This window comes from Lissotriton helveticus, chromosome 11 (assembly GCF_964261635.1).
Source record: "Lissotriton helveticus chromosome 11, aLisHel1.1, whole genome shotgun sequence".
Classification (NCBI taxonomy): domain Eukaryota; kingdom Metazoa; phylum Chordata; class Amphibia; order Caudata; family Salamandridae; genus Lissotriton; species Lissotriton helveticus.
In genome coordinates this window covers 1,067,968,052-1,067,988,663 of record NC_136072.1, presented here as the reverse complement: position 1 = coordinate 1,067,988,663, position 20,612 = coordinate 1,067,968,052, and the positions used below count along the sequence as shown (strand labels likewise).

Genomic DNA, 20,612 nt, shown 5'->3' with positions numbered 1-20,612 from the left:
TGCCTACATTGTCCAGGCGCCTACCCTCTCTGTCTGGCGGTGCAGTCAGGGGTGCCGTTGGGTTTCTTGATTTTCTTTGGGCCGTCTGAGAAATAACCGAGTCCGGTTTAGGTTGACCAATAAGACAGGCAGGAGGGTCCTCCGGAGCCTTATATTTTTTCTCCAGCTGCGGTAGAACTGGAGTTACAGAAGCTGGAGACTGCATCACCTTCTTGCCCTCATTCTAAACATGCTTTACTATGGGTATGGAGCGGATAGATTTCTTGTAGTGCTCTATAAAATCATAGAGGAAACAGTCTGATTGTAACACAGGAACAGGAAGGCCAAATCTTTTAGATGCTCTTCCCATAAGATTATGGAAACCCCTATGTCTGCTGGAGGCGAATCCATAGGGTCCAGAGATGGTGAAGACAGATCTGGGATAACATAATCGTCCCATTTCTGCGTCAGGATTGTCGATATGTTCCACATTCTGGTCCTCATCTGATAAATCATCATCATCATTCACTGTAACCACATCATGCCCTTCTATCAAAGGCTGTTCTCCCTGTCGTTGAGAAGTTGATGCCACAGAAGTAGAAGGAGGTTGCTGAGGTGGTGGTGGGGGAGGTTGCATGGTTTCGGAGGTTTGAGTTGGGAACCTCTTCTTGTAATCCAACAACATCAGCTGTAGGTCATTTATTAGTGAAGACAGCATGGCCACCATACCTTGTCCTGATGGTTCCTGAGGTGTATCACAAGGAGTGAATTGAGTCTGTGGATGATGTTGACCCAGGTAATAATCATCCGAATCTGAGTCCTGGTACTTCACCTGAAGTTGAGAAGGACTATAAGCATCTCCATATGGACTTTCATCCTCGTCAGAATATTCCTCCTCTAGAAGAAGAGGCAGAGGTAATGGTGTTACCCTACGGGGTGATGTCATTTCCGGAGTAATTAGTCTTTTCCTGATTGAAATTTTAACTTTTTGGATCGTCGATGGTGTCGTCGACGAGGGAATTGTCGTCGCTGGAGAAGGAACTGTCGTCGACGGTGGAGTAGCCATCGACGGTGGGCTGATCGTCGACGGTACGACGTCAGAATCATCGTCGTCGTAGTCATCGACATCATCGTCGCCGTCCACACCATCGTCGGCGTCCTCACCGTCGACATCGAGGATGTTAGTCTCGTCGACGAAGCAAAAGGATGTATCGTCGACGAAGTCATCGTCGACGATGCCGTCTGCGAAGCTCTCGACAACGGGCCCGTCGACGGAGCAGAAACTGAAACAATTGGGTTTTTGATGTCGTAGTCGACGTACCTGAGGAGATTGTCGTTGACGGACGGATTTTCTTCTCACCTTTCGCCTCCTGAGGTGTACTTTAAGGCTTCTTAAAGATCTTTCCCGATGGTGAAGAGGTAACAGAAAGGCCTTGGCTTGCCTTTTTTCCAGATGACACCTCAGGAAGAAGTCCCTCTTTCTCCGTTGAATGGTGAGGAGATTTTTTGGGACTAAGCCTTTCAGACCTTTCAGAGGTCTTTTGAGAGGCCTTAGCAGCAGGTTCTGCTTTACAAAAAAGGGGTAATCCTGTGTCCCTCAGAACCTGGGTAAGCGTGATTAACAAAAGAAATGGTTCTGTCGGGTGGTAGCAAACATTACTTTAAAGGAAGGCTTGAAAAGCTCAGAACACACAAGCAAACCTCTCTGAGAAAAAAGTTTTTTTATAGTAAAAACAGGGAACACAAAACTGCAATTACTTTATTCCGTTTTGGTTGGATGCTTAAAACATGCGATTCGTGACTGTTGTGAGCAAAGTGACTAGTGCATAGCATATAGTGACATTTATATACAAATATATACAGTTGAGGAACAGGGAGGGGGTATTGTCTTTCGTTAGGAGGCCAGTATTACAAAGTTAATATTCCAAGGAAACAGATGGTTAATGTCCAAGTTCCTGGGGGTATCTTGGCCAAGTATGAGCGTCGACGTTTCGACCCTTTAGCGCCCAAATTGGTGGTCGCGGCGGGTCTTTATCAAGACAATGGGAGGGAGGACCTGAAAAGTAAGGGAGGAGGTGTCAGAGAGGTGTGGATAGATTAGCATCGTCACAAATGACAAAAGTGGAGATTCACTTACAGGTGGGTCTGGAATCCAAAGGGAAGCCCGTCGGTCGACCTGGATGGGAATTAGAACTAGTTTAGGGCATTGTAGTACTGATTTAAATCGAGAGGTCTAATTTAAAGGTGACTGGTTGAATTTAGCCGTGTGCTGAAAGGCAATTAAGCTTAGGCAATACTGGGTGTGCTTAGGTGATTTAAACAGGGGGTGCCCAGCGATAGCTATTAGGGGCCGGCAATCTCGATGCCCAGATTGGTTACGCGAGTGAGAGATCTGCGGAGCAGTGGGACCGGTTGCTTACCCTCGGTTCTGCGATCTACGGTAGTAACGCTGGCGGTCAGAGCGGTGTCAAAACGCCATCAGAGCTGTCAGGGTGAAGCTCGATCGAAGAGAATGAGCCCGGGAAACCAGGGACGATAAGTATGCTCGTTGCTGGGCAACGCGGGTCGGCGGTGCTGACGCGCCGTGGCTCACCCAATCAAAGTGAGGGCGTGGAAAGGAGAGGCGTAAGGCTCTTCTCCTCGAGGACGCATAGTACGTCGGTTGCTAGGCAACTCAGGTGCTTCAGTGTGATGCGCCGTGATTGGCCCAATTACTCTGTCATGCGTTACGGGGAACTAGTGGGGGGGGACCAACAAAAAACAATTGAAACAGGATTTCATGATTAAAAACTGCAACAATACAGGAATTCAAATATACATTCGCAATAACCAACAAATGCGTTACATCGTTTAAGGGAGATTTGTAAGTTCAGGAAGGAGTGATGGAAAATCCGAATGGCCAGATTTACAGGTAAATCGTATAACATTGTTACAGTAGGCCCATTTGCTTGGAAATCTCCTCGTGCTCATTCAATCCCTGACTCACAGAGTTGAGGGTGTGGATCCATTTACACTCCTTTCTATTCAGAGCATTAGAAAAAGAGCCACCTCTTGGGTTTGCATTAATTCTCTCCAAGATGCGCCAACGCATACTGTCAGGATCATGGTTGTGAGTTACAAAGTGGTCCACCATAGGTGCCCCTTGCACTTTGCAACAAATTCTACTCATATGTTGCAGTATGCGTGCCTTCACCTTTTGTGTTGTCTGTCCCACGTAGGGTTTATTGCATGGACATAGAACGATGTATATGGCATTGGAGGTGTTACAATTTGTCAGGGAAGGCAATGTATATGTCTTGTTATTGTGAACGAAGGAGGGTCCATCAATGCACAAAGGGCATGCTTTGCAGGTACTGCATTTGAAGTGTCCTTTCATGGGAGGTAGACCCAGATGATCTCTGAGGGTTGCTGGTTTTGGTGGTTCAAGGAAAGCTTTCACTACATTATCCTTTATATTCCTACCCCTCTTGAATGCAAAGAGTGGACTTTCATCAGTATTGAGCTCGGATGCCACCAAGTTCCAGTATTTCTTTATTGTTCTCTTCATGATGTTACTCCTTGAGTGAAAGGTCGTGACACAGACTAGACTGGTAGAGGTGGATTTCTTTACTTTAGGGATTAGTAACTCTTCTCTCGGGCAATACCAGGCTCTTTTCTTGGCACGTTTGAGAAGCCCTAATGGGTAGCCACGTTCACGTAAGCGATTTGTTAATGTCTCACACTCTTTAAAGAAATCCGTTTTTTTGGTGCAGTTTCGCCTCATCCGTAGATATTGACCGAATGGCAGGTTGTCACCTAAATTACGTGGATGGTGAGAGTCATACTGCAGTAAGGTGTTTTTCTCCATAGGTTTCCTGTAGAGATCGCATAGTATAAGTCCCTCTTCTGTTTTGAATAATAGATCAAGGAATGCATTGCTCCTTTTGATTTGATTTGATTTGATTTGATTTGATTTTGGGTTTTATAGAGCGCATAGCTACCCTAGGGCATCCCAGCGCTAGCGACCACTGTCCTGAGGGGTGAGGAGGCAAGAGGGAAGGGCTCAGGGGAAGAGTAGGGTCTTTAGTTGTTTCCTGAACCTGAGGTGATTGTGTTCTTGCCTCAGGGATAGCTTATGGTGAATTGAATGTCTTTACATCTTGCATTTAACCATAGGAAGAAGTCTTTTAAATCAGCTTCCGTGCCTGTCCAAATCATGATCACGTCATCGATATAACGCTTCCATATCGATATCGAATTGATGAATGGGTTTTCTTCTGTATACAGGTGTTGTTCCTCATAGTGGTCCATATACAGATTCGACAAGCTCGGGGCATAAGTCGCACCCATCGCGACTCCTTTGCATTGAAAATAGAACTGTTGTTGGAAGACGAAGTAATTTCGCTTCATGGCGATCTGAAGGAGGTTGATAAGAAAAGTAGTTGGTATCCACTGCGGTGCATGACGTTTATCCAGTATGTCCTGTATGACCTTGATCGCATTGTCTTGGGGTATCGATGTATACAAAGATGCAACATCTAATGTCACCATGAATTGTGTGGTGGTATCATACGGTTGCCCCTCCAGTAATTGGATGATGTGCATCGAATCCCTCACGTAAGATTTGGTTTCTTGTACCTAGGTTGCAAAAAATGGTCAATGAATTGGTTCACGGGTTCTAGTATGAATCCACAACCCGATAGGATTGGCCTCCCCGGCAGGTTATTTAACCCCTTATGCACCTTGGGTAAGGTATAGATAGTCGGAATCCGAGGTTCTTTTTTGATTAGGAAGTCTCTTTCTGGTGTACTTAGGAAGCCCTTGTTGACACCATCCTCTGCCAAAGTTTCAATCAATGTTTTTATATTTGCAGTGGGATCTCTAGGTGTTGGCTGATAACGCTCTCTTTCAGCAAGTTGACGTTTGATCTCTGTTATATAATCATCCGTATTTTGTAGTACCACCGCCCCCCCTTTATCGGCTGCTTTCACGATGATGCTGGTATTGTTGCTGAGCTCTTTTAACGCAAGGTTCTCTTCTTTTGTGATGTTATATTTGATATAGTGTCTTTCTTCAAGATCCATCATCACCTCTTGCATTACTATTTGTTCGAATGCCATATATCCGTTGGCTCATACAATAGGAGCCAGGAGTAAAGGTGGATGGTGGTTTGAATGGAGTCGCTGCTATTTTGGGAGTATAGTCATTCCTGCCAAAGTAGTATTTCAGCCGTACTTTGCGGAAGAATTTCTGTAGTTCCATTTTTGTTGTAAAAGCATCTGGCCTGCTAGTAGGGACAAATGAAAGACCTTTGCTTAGAACACTTCTTTCTGCAGGCGAAATTTGATGGTTGGACAGATTGATGATGGGATCAGAAATAATAATAATAATAATAATAATAATAATAATAATAATAATAATAATAATAATAATAATAATAATAATCCACATTTGTAAAGCGCACAATCACCCGTTAGGGTCTCTAGGCGCTGGGGGCCGTCGGGAAGATTAAGCAAGCTATTGCCCAGAGTCACATGGTGCTGGGCTAATCTGCCGCCGGTGCCAGGGATCGAACCGTGATCCCAAGCTTCCGGAGTCAGTCGCCCTGGCCGCGGCGCCACACCTCTTCCTTAAGGGGATGGGTTTCAGATATTTGAACTCCCGTGTGCTGGGCAAGGTTGTTCTGTATGCCTTCAACCATAGCAGATGGTAACGGGGTCACCTCTCGCGGCAGTTCTGTTATATCATCCGTGTTGATTTGACGGGGGTATGTAGATCGTCCCTCTGCCCAATGGTTGTCTCCAAAATTGCCATATTCATGTTGATTTCACGGGGGATATGTAGATCACCTCTTTGTGCAGTAGATGTTTCTAATAATGCCATATTCTCCTTGCCGCAGATGGTGTTTCCTTCTCCCGCTTCGGTTACCATCTGTAGGTTTGTTTTCGGGTTGAGATCTCCCCATGCACTTCTGGTTGGTAGAATCTCACTCTCGTGTTCCCTCTCGGAGCCCCTCTTGTCCTGTTCCATGTTCGTCTTGGTGTCCAACCTTGTTGGGCAGTACCGCCTCGGTTGGGTGGGCGGTAGCCTTGATCTAGAAAATGTGGTTGTTGTGGGACCTGTGGTGGTTGCCTACTAGTGGATGCTCCTTCTTGTTCAGAATCAGATCCACTGCCTGCTGATGAGTCAGAGAATGTTGTGAACCTCCTAGGCCCCTGTCTGCCTCTGTTGGTAAAGAAGCCTTGATCGTCTTGTTGGTAATATTCGTCCGCAAGATACGGATAGGTGACTTTTTATCGTAGTTGCGGATGTCTTTGCTGAGTTTATCCAATTTTCTATTCAATGTCACTGTGTTGAACTCTGCCAGTGTTTTTTCGGCTTTTTCTAATGCTTCTTTAGCGTTTAACAACGCACCGTCTTCCAATATTTCCTTTTTCAGGTCAGCGATTTCTTGTGTCAGTTTTTTAACGTAATCTATGGCCGTCTCCACCCCTAGCACCATCCAGTGCCTGGAGCAGTTATTGGCCACAAAACTGAACCCTTCCCTAAATTTCGGCACATCTATGAAAATTCCGGGCTCGTTTCTGATTTGTAAGCCTTTGGGAATTATGTTGGATGCAAGATACTTGGTGAGAACGTGTCCATGGAGACGGGATCGGATTAATTTCTTTTCAAGTCTTTCTATTTTGAGCAACTTTTCGTTGAGTGTTACATCAGCGGTTGTTCTCTCTGAACCAAGAAGAAAGCTGGAGGAACTTTGCTCCTGTATCAATTTCGCTATGTAATCTTCACTGTAAGACAAGGTTTCTTTGTCTGACATTCTCAATTTAATTCAAGTGCATTTCAACAAAGTTTTGGTAAGAATAAATCAAAGTAATAAACCCTCGCAAGTCAGCACTTGCAAAAGAATGCTTTACAAAAAAGGGGTAACCCTGTGTCCCTCAGAACCTGGGTAAGCGTGATTAACAAAAGAAATAGTTCTGTCGGGTGGTAGCAAACATTACTTTAAAGGAAGGCTTGAAAAGCTCAGAACACACAAGCAAACCTCTCTGACAAAAACGTTTTTTTATAGTAAAAACATGGGAACACAAAACAGCAATTACTTCATTCCGTTTTGGTTGGATGCTTAAAACATGTGATTCGTGACTGTTGTGAGCAAAGTGACTAGTGCATAGCATATAGTGACATTTATATACAAATATATACAGTTGAGGAACGGGGAGGGGGTATTGTCTTTCGTTAGGAGGCCAGTATTACAAAGTTAATATTCCAAGGAAACAGATGGTTAATGTCCAAGTTCCTGGGGGTATTTTGGCCAAGTATGAGCGTCGACATTTCGACCCTTTAGCGCCCCAATTGGTGGTCGCAGCGGGTCTTTATCAAGACAAGGGGAGGGAGGACCTGAAAAGTAAGGGAGGAGGTGTCAGAGAGGTGTGGATAGATTAGCATCGTCACAAATGACAAAAGTGGAGATTCACTTACAGGTGGGTCTGGAATCCAAAGGGAAGCCCGTCGGTCGACCTGGATGGGAATTAGAACTAGTTTAGGGCATTGTAGTACTGATTTAAATCGAGAGGTCTAATTTAAAGGTGACTGGTTGAATTTAGCCGTGTGCTGAAAGGCAATTAAGCTTAGGCAATACTGGGTGTGCTTAGGTGATTTAAACAGGGGGTGCCCAGCGATAGCTATTAGGGGCCGGCAATCTCGATGCCCAGATTGGTTACGCGAGTGAGAGATCTGCGGAGCAGTGGGACCGGTTGCTTACCCTCGGTTCTGCGATCTACGGTAGTAACGCTGGCGGTCAGAGCGGTGTCAAAACGCCATCAGAGCTGTCAGGGTGAAGCTCGATCGAAGAGAATGAGCCCGGGAAACCAGGGACGATAAGTATGCTCGTTGCTGGGCAACGCGGGTCGGCGGTGCTGACGCGCCGTGGCTCACCCAATCAAAGTGAGGGCGTGGAAAGGAGAGGCGTAAGGCTCTTCTCCTCGAGGACGCATAGTACGTCGGTTGCTAGGCAACTCAGGTGCTTCAGTGTGATGCGCCGTGATTGGCCCAATTACTCTGTCATGCGTTACGGGGAACTAGTGGGGGGGGACCAACAAAAAACAATTGAAACAGGATTTCATGATTAAAAACTGCAACAATACAGGAATTCAAATATACATTCGCAATAACCAACAAATGCGTTACATCGTTTAAGGGAGATTTGTAAGTTCAGGAAGGAGTGATGGAAAATCCGAATGGCCAGATTTACAGGTAAATCGTATAACATTGTTACAGTAGGCCCATTTGCTTGGAAATCTCCTCGTGCTCATTCAATCCCTGACTCACAGAGTTGAGGGTGTGGATCCATTTACACTCCTTTCTATTCAGAGCATTAGAAAAAGAGCCACCTCTTGGGTTTGCATTAATTCTCTCCAAGATGCGCCAACGCATACTGTCAGGATCATGGTTGTGAGTTACAAAGTGGTCCACCATAGGTGCCCCTTGCACTTTGCAACGAATTCTACTCATATGTTGCAGTATGCGTGCCTTCACCTTTTGTGTTGTCTGTCCCACGTAGGGTTTATTGCATGGACATAGAACGATGTATATGGCATTGGAGGTGTTACAATTTGTCAGGGAAGGCAATGTATATGTCTTGTTATTGTGAACGAAGGAGGGTCCATCAATGCACAAAGGGCATGCTTTGCAGGTACTGCATTTGAAGTGTCCTTTCATGGGAGGTAGACCCAGATGATCTCTGAGGGTTGCTGGTTTTGGTGGTTCAAGGAAAGCTTTCACTACATTATCCTTTATATTCCTACCCCTCTTGAATGCAAAGAGTGGACTTTCATCAGTATTGAGCTCGGATGCCACCAAGTTCCAGTATTTCTTTATTGTTCTCTTCATGATGTTACTCCTTGAGTGAAAGGTCGTGACACAGACTAGACTGGTAGAGGTGGATTTCTTTACTTTAGGGATTAGTAACTCTTCTCTCGGGCAATACCAGGCTCTTTTCTTGGCACGTTTGAGAAGCCCTAATGGGTAGCCACGTTCACGTAAGCGATTTGTTAATGTCTCACACTCTTTAAAGAAATCCGTTTTTTTGGTGCAGTTTCGCCTCATCCGTAGATATTGACCGAATGGCAGGTTGTCACCTAAATTACGTGGATGGTGAGAGTCATACTGCAGTAAGGTGTTTTTCTCCATAGGTTTCCTGTAGAGATCGCATAGTATAAGTCCCTCTTCTGTTTTGAATAATAGATCAAGGAATGCATTGCTCCTTTTGTCATAGCTTATGGTGAATTGAATGTCTTTACATCTTGCATTTAACCGTAGGAAGAAGTCTTTTAAATCAGCTTCCGTGCCTGTCCAAATCATGATCACGTCATCGATATAACGCTTCCATATCGATATCGAATTGATGAATGGGTTTTCTTCTGTATACAGGTGTTGTTCCTCATAGTGGTCCATATACAGATTCGACAAGCTCGGGGCATAAGTCGCACCCATCGCGACTCCTTTGCATTGAAAATAGAACTGTTGTTGGAAGACGAAGTAATTTCGCTTCATGGCGATCTGAAGGAGGTTGATAAGAAAAGTAGTTGGTATCCACTGCGGTGCATGACGTTTATCCAGTATGTCCTGTATGACCTTGATCGCATTGTCTTGGGGTATCGATGTATACAAAGATGCAACATCTAATGTCACCATGAATTGTGTGGTGGTATCATACGGTTGCCCCTCCAGTAATTGGATGATGTGCATCGAATCCCTCACGTAAGATTTGGTTTCTTGTACCTAGGTTGCAAAAAATGGTCAATGAATTGGTTCACGGGTTCTAGTATGAATCCACAACCCGATAGGATTGGCCTCCCCGGCAGGTTATTTAACCCCTTATGCACCTTGGGTAAGGTATAGATAGTCGGAATCCGAGGTTCTTTTTTGATTAGGAAGTCTCTTTCTGGTGTACTTAGGAAGCCCTTGTTGACACCATCCTCTGCCAAAGTTTCAATCAATGTTTTTATATTTGCAGTGGGATCTCTAGGTGTTGGCTGATAACGCTCTCTTTCAGCAAGTTGACGTTTGATCTCTGTTATATAATCATCCGTATTTTGTAGTACCACCGCCCCCCCTTTATCGGCTGCTTTCACGATGATGCTGGTATTGTTGCTGAGCTCTTTTAACGCAAGGTTCTCTTCTTTTGTGATGTTATATTTGATATAGTGTCTTTCTTCAAGATCCATCATCACCTCTTGCATTACTATTTGTTCGAATGCCATATATCCGTTGGCTCATACAATAGGAGCCAGGAGTAAAGGTGGATGGTGGTTTGAATGGAGTCGCTGCTATTTTGGGAGTATAGTCATTCCTGCCAAAGTAGTATTTCAGCCGTACTTTGCGGAAGAATTTCTGTAGTTCCATTTTTGTTGTAAAAGCATCTGGCCTGCTAGTAGGGACAAATGAAAGACCTTTGCTTAGAACACTTCTTTCTGCAGGCGAAATTTGATGGTTGGACAGATTGATGATGGGATCAGAAATAATAATAATAATAATAATAATAATAATAATAATAATAATAATAATAATAATCCACATTTGTAAAGCGCACAATCACCCGTTAGGGTCTCTAGGCGCTGGGGGCCGTCGGGAAGATTAAGCAAGCTATTGCCCAGAGTCACATGGTGCTGGGCTAATCTGCCGCCGGTGCCAGGGATCGAACCGTGATCCCAAGCTTCCGGAGTCAGTCGCCCTGGCCGCGGCGCCACACCTCTTCCTTAAGGGGATGGGTTTCAGATATTTGAACTCCCGTGTGCTGGGCAAGGTTGTTCTGTATGCCTTCAACCATAGCAGATGGTAACAGGGTCACCTCTCGCGGCAGTTCTGTTATATCATCCGTGTTGATTTGACGGGGGTATGTAGATCGTCCCTCTGCCCAATGGTTGTCTCCAAAATTGCCATATTCATGTTGATTTCACGGGGGATATGTAGATCACCTCTTTGTGCAGTAGATGTTTCTAATAATGCCATATTCTCCTTGCCGCAGATGGTGTTTCCTTCTCCCGCTTCGGTTACCATCTGTAGGTTTGTTTTCGGGTTGAGATCTCCCCATGCACTTCTGGTTGGTAGAATCTCACTCTCGTGTTCCCTCTCGGAGCCCCTCTTGTCCTGTTCCATGTTCGTCTTGGTGTCCAACCTTGTTGGGCAGTACCGCCTCGGTTGGGTGGGCGGTAGCCTTGATCTAGAAAATGTGGTTGTTGTGGGACCTGTGGTGGTTGCCTACTAGTGGATGCTCCTTCTTGTTCAGAATCAGATCCACTGCCTGCTGATGAGTCAGAGAATGTTGTGAACCTCCTAGGCCCCTGTCTGCCTCTGTTGGTAAAGAAGCCTTGATCGTCTTGTTGGTAATATTCGTCCGCAAGATACGGATAGGTGACTTTTTATCGTAGTTGCGGATGTCTTTGCTGAGTTTATCCAATTTTCTATTCAATGTCACTGTGTTGAACTCTGCCAGTTTTTTTTCGGCTTTTTCTAATGCTTCTTTAGCGTTTAACAACGCACCGTCTTCCAATATTTCCTTTTTCAGGTCAGCGATTTCTTGTGTCAGTTTTTTAACGTAATCTATGGCCGTCTCCACCCCTAGCACCATCCAGTGCCTGGAGCAGTTATTGGCCACAAAACTGAACCCTTCCCTAAATTTCGGCACATCTATGAAAATTCCGGGCTCGTTTCTGATTTGTAAGCCTTTGGGAATTATGTTGGATGCAAGATACTTGGTGAGAACGTGTCCATGGAGACGGGATCGGATTAATTTCTTTTCAAGTCTTTCTATTTTGAGCAACTTTTCGTTGAGTGTTACATCAGCGGTTGTTCTCTCTGAACCAAGAAGAAAGCTGGAGGAACTTTGCTCCTGTATCAATTTCGCTATGTAATCTTCACTGTAAGACAAGGTTTCTTTGTCTGACATTCTCAATTTAATTCAAGTGCATTTCAACAAAGTTTTGGTAAGAATAAATCAAAGTAATAAACCCTCGCAAGTCAGCACTTGCAAAAGAATGCTTTACAAAAAAGGGGTAACCCTGTGTCCCTCAGAACCTGGGTAAGCGTGATTAACAAAAGAAATGGTTCTGTCGGGTGGTAGCAAACATTACTTTAAAGGAAGGCTTGAAAAGCTCAGAACACACAAGCAAACCTCTCTGACAAAAACGTTTTTTTATAGTAAAAACATGGGAACACAAAACAGCAATTACTTCATTCCGTTTTGGTTGGATGCTTAAAACATGTGATTCGTGACTGTTGTGAGCAAAGTGACTAGTGCATAGCATATAGTGACATTTATATACAAATATATACAGTTGAGGAACGGGGAGGGGGTATTGTCTTTCGTTAGGAGGCCAGTATTACAAAGTTAATATTCCAAGGAAACAGATGGTTAATGTCCAAGTTCCTGGGGGTATTTTGGCCAAGTATGAGCGTCGACATTTCGACCCTTTAGCGCCCCAATTGGTGGTCGCAGCGGGTCTTTATCAAGACAAGGGGAGGGAGGACCTGAAAAGTAAGGGAGGAGGTGTCAGAGAGGTGTGGATAGATTAGCATCGTCACAAATGACAAAAGTGGAGATTCACTTACAGGTGGGTCTGGAATCCAAAGGGAAGCCCGTCGGTCGACCTGGATGGGAATTAGAACTAGTTTAGGGCATTGTAGTACTGATTTAAATCGAGAGGTCTAATTTAAAGGTGACTGGTTGAATTTAGCCATGTGCTGAAAGGCAATTAAGCTTAGGCAATACTGGGTGTGCTTAGGTGATTTAAACAGGGGGTGCCCAGAGATAGCTATTAGGGGCCGGCAATCTCGATGCCCAGATTGGTTACGCGAGTGAGAGATCTGCGGAGCAGTGGGACCGGTTGCTTACCCTCGGTTCTGCGATCTACGGTAGTAACGCTGGCGGTCAGAGCGGTGTCAAAGCTCCATCAGAGCAGTCAGGGTGAAGCTCGATCGGAGAGAATGAGCCCGGGAAACCAGGGACGATAAGTATTCTCGTTGCTGGGCAACGCAGGTCGGGTGGTGCTGACGCGCCGTGGCTCACCCAATCAAAGTGAGGGCGTGGAAAGGAGAGGCGCAAGGCTCTTCTCCTCGAGGACGCATAGTACGTCGGTTGCTAGGCAACTCAGGTGCTTCAGAGTGATGCGCCGTGATTGGCCCAATTACTCTGTCATGCGTTACGGGGAACTAGTGGGGGGGGAGACCAACAAAAAACAATTGAAACAGGATTTCATGATTAAAAACTGCAACAATACAGGAATTCAAATATACATTCGCAATAACCAACAAATGTGTTACATCGTTTAAGGGAGATTTGTAAGTTCAGGAAGGAGTAATGGAAAATCCGAATGGCCAGATTTACAGGTAAATCGTATAACATTGTTACAGTAGGCCCATTTGCTTGGAAATCTCCTCGTGCTCATTCAATCCCTGACTCACAGAGTTGAGGGTGTGGATCCATTTACACTCCTTTCTATTCAGAGCATTAGACAAAGAGCCACCTCTTGGGTTTGCATTAATTCTCTCCAAGATGCGGAGGTTCGGCAGATGTAGAAGGGGAAGACCTACCCCTTTTCGTAGACCTCTTCGAAGATGTTGCTGAGAAGGAATCTTTACTATCACTAGAAAGAACCTCCTTTCGAGACTTCATCTTCTGTAGCCAAGTCAGAAGTCTTCCTTACTGATCTCCCAGAGTCTTGGTCGAGAAGGTCCTGCAGATCTTGCACTCAGTGGCCTTGTGATCTGGGTATAAGCAATAAATGCAATCTTTATGCTTATCTTCGACATATAGTCTCTTCTTTGAGCAAGTAGCACCGGCTTTGAATAAACCTTTCTTTTCTGACATCCTGAAGAGAAAAAGGTGTAGAAATCCAAAGTTGAAGAGAAAACTGAGCAGAGCTCAGTGGCGACTCCTTTAGCACAACGTGCAGTAGAAAATCTGAGGCTTTGAGGCTCTCTCAAGAGGGTTCTATGGGGTGAGGCTAATCTGATTGATTGTTGCAAAATTTCGTTCTCTTTTACAAAAAGAGGTAGATAGGTTACAAAATGAGATGAGGCCTAGGCCTTACTTTCTCTTTTGTACATACTGCTATGGTATTTTCTATTTACCGAGGCTCCCAGGCTGACGACGGGGAATGATACAAAGCATGGGAATCTATGAAAGTTCCAATAATGGGGCAAGTGGATCTGCGGTTCATTCGAAAAGCTGGGTCTTGAGATCCTTCTTGAATTGCTGCAGTGATGGTGATTGCCTGAAGTTCAGAGGCATGGAGTTCCAGGTCTTTGTAAATGTAAATGTGCTGGATTTGTAGAGCGCACGGCTGCCCGTGAGCGTCCCGGCGCTTGCTTAGGGAACCCGTCCTGGTATTCCCCTGTGAGAAACCCCGGCAGGGTGTCCACAAGGTGAAAGCCAGGCATCCCGCCGCGAGGGGCCGTAGTGGAGATTAAGCAAGCTATTGCCCAGAGTCGCAGAGTGTGACCCCGTGGGTTGAGTAGGCACCAGAGCGAGAATTGTCGAGTCCGTGGAATTTTTGAGCCCGAGACCCGCCGAGGCGGGGAATCGAACCCTGGTCCACGGTCGATCTCAGCTTCCGGGTCTGCCGCCTCTAACCACTGAGCCACGCTTCTCCACTCCACTGAGCCACGCTTCTCCACTTCTCTTTGCAGCGAGGTAGGAGAAGGATCTCATATGGGGACCTGGGGGTGCAACCATTGCAGCTACGGAACTCAGACTTGCATGATTTATGTCAGAAACTGTCACTTGTTATATCCTACATTCCTGTATGCTGCAGAAATTGGGATTTTGGTTTCACTATGTTTTGCTGTACATACTGTTTGATTCTGAAAAATGCACAACAAAAACATTTATTTTAAATGGACATAAAAGTATTATGGACTAATTAACATGAGAATAGAGATATTTTTGCTTCCTCAGCTAAACAGACCTTCTTTACAAACTGGGTCTTCACATAAACTTCAAGAAATTAACTCTTGAACCAAGTCAACTGGTCCAATATTTGAGAGCATATCAAGAGAGATGGTTAGGAAGAGTGTCTCTTGCACAAAAGAGTTTTCTTTCTAAACATCAGAAATGCCCTCAACTACATTTAACATACTGTAGTTCAGTAACACAAGTATGCTTCTCTCCTAGGCTCCAGCACCTCTTGTATTTCTCTGGTTGGGGGTGCAAGACTACATATGAGATCTCTACAGAAATGCCTCGGAGATAAACAGTGTCAGAAGTCAGCAAATTGGGGCAACAAGATACAGATGTCTTCCTGAGTCTTGCAATACCTCAAATGAGGGTTCCAGAGAAAGAGGTTGCTCACAGGTGTTTTATTTTGTCTGCTGACCCCATCACGGACTGTGTTAATGGATGGTGCCTTAGAGAGATCTCGGGCTCAGATTTGAACTCTTACAAAACAAAGTAGGAGGTCTCCTATGGAGAAATCTTTTCAAATAAACACGATGGAGTTGAGAACAGTGCATCTGGAATTAAAGTATTTTTTTCTAGTGATCAAGCAATGTCCATTGACATACAACACATCCGCAATGTACTATCAAAAAAGGTGAGGAGTGCATGATTCAGAGTTCTTTCTCAGGATGCTCAGAACATCTGGCATTGGCTGCTGGCGAGCAGCATTTGTCTCATGGAAATTCCTCTTCCAGGTACACACAATACGACAGCAGATGAATGAAGTTGTCATTTGTTAGAGCAGCTCATATGGGTCTTGATCAACGAGGTGATAAAAGACCAGATCAATCTTTTTAAGAACATGAAAAATGCCCTGTTTAAGCCCTGGGTTTCTGGAACCTGGCTCCCTGAGAAATGTTTAAACTCAAAAGCCAAAAACAGTTGTCCAAAACTTGTCAATGGACTGTTCCTTTTAATGTAATGTAAAAATGTAGATCCCATTGCTTTGCGTTGATTAGATTGAAACAGTATTCATGGGCCAAGGGAGGGCTTCATAAGCTTGCTCATCACTGGTAGCAACTACTAACTGGAATCAAGCTCATTGAGTGGAGACAAAGGTGCTTCAAAACATTCAGAAAACAATAGACAGTTTGTGCAGAGAACAAAGAAAGCACTTTGTTCACCTTCCCACAAATCTAGGTACAGCAAAAGTAACAGCCTAGCCAAATATAAACAGTAGTGAAAAGCAAATCTAATTATATAGGTAAGGGTGGTTCAACACCAACAAGAGAAGCAGACAAAAAATGCTCGAATTTATCTACATATATTTGTCGAGTTGATGTTTTCCTAAACTCTTTGAACACATCTTGGCAATCTTTAGGGATTCTAGCCGTTTAGCCTCTCAGAAACAGACAACAGTCTAAGGATGAACGTTGTTGATGCTCCGAATAGTAGATCATGTCTCACGGGAGTGTTCACTTGAGTTAGCACAAGTAACCTATACAAGATGGGAGTCACGCTTGCTGACCTCAATTACGAGCTACCTGGAACACCTGTGATGAACAAGTTACTTACCTTCCATCTGACAGGTGGGGAAAATCACAAAGGTGAGGAATCTGCGGTTAGAAATTTCGATAAGAATATCTTGATTTCGCCAATGACCCAAAACTGGATTTTGTAGTCTTCAAGCAGCTACTACCATTTTCTAAGCTTCACTATACAATGATCCAACATCAGATGACACCGTTCACGTCGTTCTGTTTGCAGCAGGGTAAACACTGCCTAGGACAAACCCCCAAAATAGGAAGGGACAAAAAGAAATTTTGGTAGGATGAAAATCTCTGCTAAAAAAACTTCAGAGCAATTTCAGTCCCAAATACATACAGCAGCCTAAATTCCAGACCGAAAAAATTGTGATAATGGTTTTGATAAAGAGGCTTCCTGTGATGCATTTAAGCAAAATTCCATCTCCTAGGATCAACGATTGCATATGATGTACTACTATTCATCCTTGTCGTCAACAGTGACCACTGCTCACAAAAGCTGGGCTGATAATGAAGACTGGGTACGAATAACTTCTTATCTCATAATCTGGGTTACCTTTTCCTCTACCTTCAAACATCACCCGTTTTTCTACCTTTATATTTTAAAAGTACCTTTACCTCCAGTCTTCAAGTGTCCTTCAGCTTCCATTCAAATGGCCTCTACCATGACCTCCTATTTCCCTCTACATTCTTTTCCGCCTAGCTCTACTAGTTGGTTTCTCCTCATAGGCTTTAATACTGTCCTTCTCTTTGTATTGCTATATCTGCTTACATCTTTCTGACATGCACGTGTTGCTTTCTCTGGCATGTGGTGATGGGTTATTGTGTTACGGCTCTTGTACTGTAGTTACTGTGCTGTTATTTGTTCCTGTTCTTCTCAGGCACCCCTTCCATCAATGGCTATATTACACGTCGATTGGCAGTCTGTCAAAATAAAATTAAATAAATACAGTGGATGCTCCTGGTCTCCAATATGGATAGGCGGAGCTTCGGCCTATGCACGAGCCCTTAATGATAGGATGCAAGGGTCTCTTTGGGGTGCTGATTACAAATGGAATAGCTACTACAAAAACAAATATATTGCATGACAAACCGGCAGTTAAACGTGTTTCTTTGTTTTGTAGGATCTAACTACTTGACATTAACAGAGAAATTGCCTAACAAAATGAGTTCCCTACCTCTTTACAATATTGAGCAAAAATTTCATTGAATTTTTTCATCATCTGCTTGTTAATGGCTTCACGAGATCGAATGTGTTTAAATTTCAAAAGCATGTCAAAAGCAGCCTCGGCAGATCGCAGGGTTTTGAAAGATTCATCGATGAAGTTTTTGGCTTCTTCTTCAATGGCCTGTTTGAGAGACGAGAACAAATCAAGCAACAAAACAAAATTAAGCATGTAAGCTCATATGAAAAACCTAAAATGAAACGAATGCATTCAGAGAGTAAAAAACACATACTGAAGGATCTCAGCACTGAAATTTCATCTGACAATGAAATGCTCTAAAAATCAAACTGCTTCATTACCGTTAAGAAATGTATCAACATCGTTTTCTTAATGCCAACAATTGATTGCGCTATTCGTGCTATTTGCTTTAACCGCATACATTTCTATGATACTTAAAATCACGTTAGACCAATACGTTGATTTATTTAACATTCTGTTACAGAAATAGATTGTTATGTATGGATGCCTATGAGAACCTGACCAGATCCTAAACTCATTTATTCAATACTAGCAGCCCGTCCCGACGTTGTCCGGGTATGAATTACTGCCGGCCAGTAGTACATTGTTTTGTAGGATTTCGTTTTGATAGCATTTCTTATCTGTGACAGGCCTGTGAAACGCTCCGATTCACAGGCTAGGTTTGGGTGTTGGGGTACAGGGGTATTTTTAGGGTTTAGGGATAGGTTTGGGTTTTGGGGTACAGGGTATATTTATAGGGTTAAGATGGGTTAGTGTTCAAGGGTGTTGGGGTATTTTAAGGAGTAAGGGTGGGTTATGATTATGGAGTGCAGGGGGTATTTAAAGGGAGCAGGGTGGGATTAGCACACGATATGAGACATGGCATGAAGGGCGGAACGTACCACACGCCCCCAGCGTTTGTCACGCCCCCAGGACACGCCCACAGCACAACGCAGACACGCCCACAAGGGACTACTTTGCTGGCACAGTTCTTTTACCTTTTAAATGTATATGGTGGGCCTCTGCATAGCCTATGTCCTTCTGCTGCAACTGCCCTTTCCAACGCTGTATTGAGTGTTGTAATTGGTGCTGTGTTTCCTGAGATTACCCGCCTCAAAGGTTTGGGCTCTCTCTTTATTATATTAGTATAGACTACAAAGTCACAGCTGTGAAAAAATTGCTTACACTGATGTGAAATGATCAGTGGAAGAAAGTGAGTGAACCGAGAAAGAGTTAACTACAGGGAAGCACTCAGGTCCAGTAGGAGAGAGTGTTAGTATAGAAATCAATGGCGATGCCACTGGGTATGGGGTCAGAAGAATGGTTGGAGGGTTTGGTTTCACGGATGCTTTTGAGGAGATCATCCTCCGAGACGGCGGCAAAGTTCTGCCAAGTGACTAAGGATTTTCGCTCCTCAATGGGGGTGGGGTGGGTGACCTGTTCCACCAGAGATTTTACCTTTTGATCGAAGAATAAAGCAAACTCAGTTGCTTTCTTTGAGGCATCCTCAGGCTTGATGGTTTGGGGAGAGCACTTTGGGTTTTTGATGAGGTCGAAAAGTTTTTGGGGTCTGTTTTTAGCAGAATTGAGGAGGGATCTGAAATGTGATGTTTTTTCCTGGAAGATGTAAAATGGGCTCCGGCCGAGGACCCCAGTCTTTCAGGGAGGCCCCTGAGTGATCTGGCTCTGTTCTCGATACAGTCCTGCCCTAATGACCATGAATGATTCTTAAACATAGATTGTTTTAAATACTATTTTGCTTTAATGTGTTTTTAATACCAGCGATGTGTGGGAGTTACAGATATTTTGCAACATCCATAAAAAAATCCTTTTAGATCAAAAAGAGGACCTCGGTCACAGAGTGAGCTACTGCTATATTAAACTATTGAAAACACACATCACAATCTCTGAATATGAAATAGAAACACATTTAGAATTTTGACCAGGGTGTCAGTACAGTGTCGGTCACCTGGCCAAAGAGGGCGTGAAAAAGCTGAAATTTGATCATAAATGTAAAGCTGTTCCGAACAGGGGCCCCAAAAATATGTTTGGCCCAGGGCCCCCAAAATCCTTAAGATGTCCCTGGACAGGATTTCAAAACCACTTTGACACGGCTCTCAGAGAGCCTGTCAGCATGGCGCCTGATCTCTGCCTTATGGAGGGCAGTGCTACACCTGGGAGCAAGACTCACCTGAGGCCGCGATGAAATGACCTTTTAGTATCCTTCTACTGCAAGGCATGCATCGCGGCTTCGGTCTTTGCACTGTGCACGAGGTAAGGAGGTTTTCCCAGGTTCGCTCAGTCAGAGTTCCCGGGAAAAGAATCGGCAGGGGAAGCACAGACGGGTGGATGAAAAGAAGGTCCCAAGACCTTGGTCCCAGGACGTCACTTTCCCTCGGCAGCTCCGTGGTGGTCTGCTTCACCTGGAAGCCTACCAGCACCCCCTTGCCGGGTTCGAGGCCTCCCTTGATCCAGTTTTTTGGCTCAGTGGCTTTTTTTCCATCTGTTTCTCTCCGTGGAGCGTTATTTGCGCACTATCATTGTCTGCCATAATTTGTAGTTTTTATTTGGTTATTGTACTGTCCCCGTGTTGTTTTGCCACCAGATACTCTATGCCCCGTTTTTCCTGCCGTTGCCCTCCTCCGCCACTGACACTCCCCTTCCGCCCTGCTCCCGCTCCCAACTGCTCTTCCCTCCCGCCCCCCCTACAAATGACGATCGCTGCACGGTCACGCAGTGGATGCGCCGCTGTGCGCCGAAGGCAAACCCAACTGCGCCCGTCCGCGCCTGGACCGTTCCCAGCGCCAGTCCCCCTAGCCCCCGCAAGCTCCACAGGACCCGACGCTGCTACGATGCAAACACCCTCCACGCACTCAACAACCGCCGAAACCCCACCTGCTTCCAGGCCTCCCCGAAAAGCACCCGCGTACCCTTCCCCTGTTGTAGATGCAGCTTCTCCAGCCAGCACACACCAGCACGCCCTGCCCA

General features: G+C 44.8%; 1 protein-coding gene across 2 annotated transcripts in view; it reads right to left on the bottom strand.

Moving 5' to 3' along the window:
• The window catches only part of DNAH10 (dynein axonemal heavy chain 10), a 2,445,728-nt gene that overhangs the window by 1,883,991 nt on the left and 541,125 nt on the right, over nucleotides 1–20,612 (bottom strand). For both annotated transcript variants that reach the window (XM_078667623.1, XM_078667624.1), the window contains one exon: nucleotides 17,619–17,789. In XM_078667623.1, coding sequence (XP_078523749.1) covers nucleotides 17,619–17,789 — 171 coding nt within the window. The remainder of the gene's footprint in view (nucleotides 1–17,618; nucleotides 17,790–20,612) is intronic.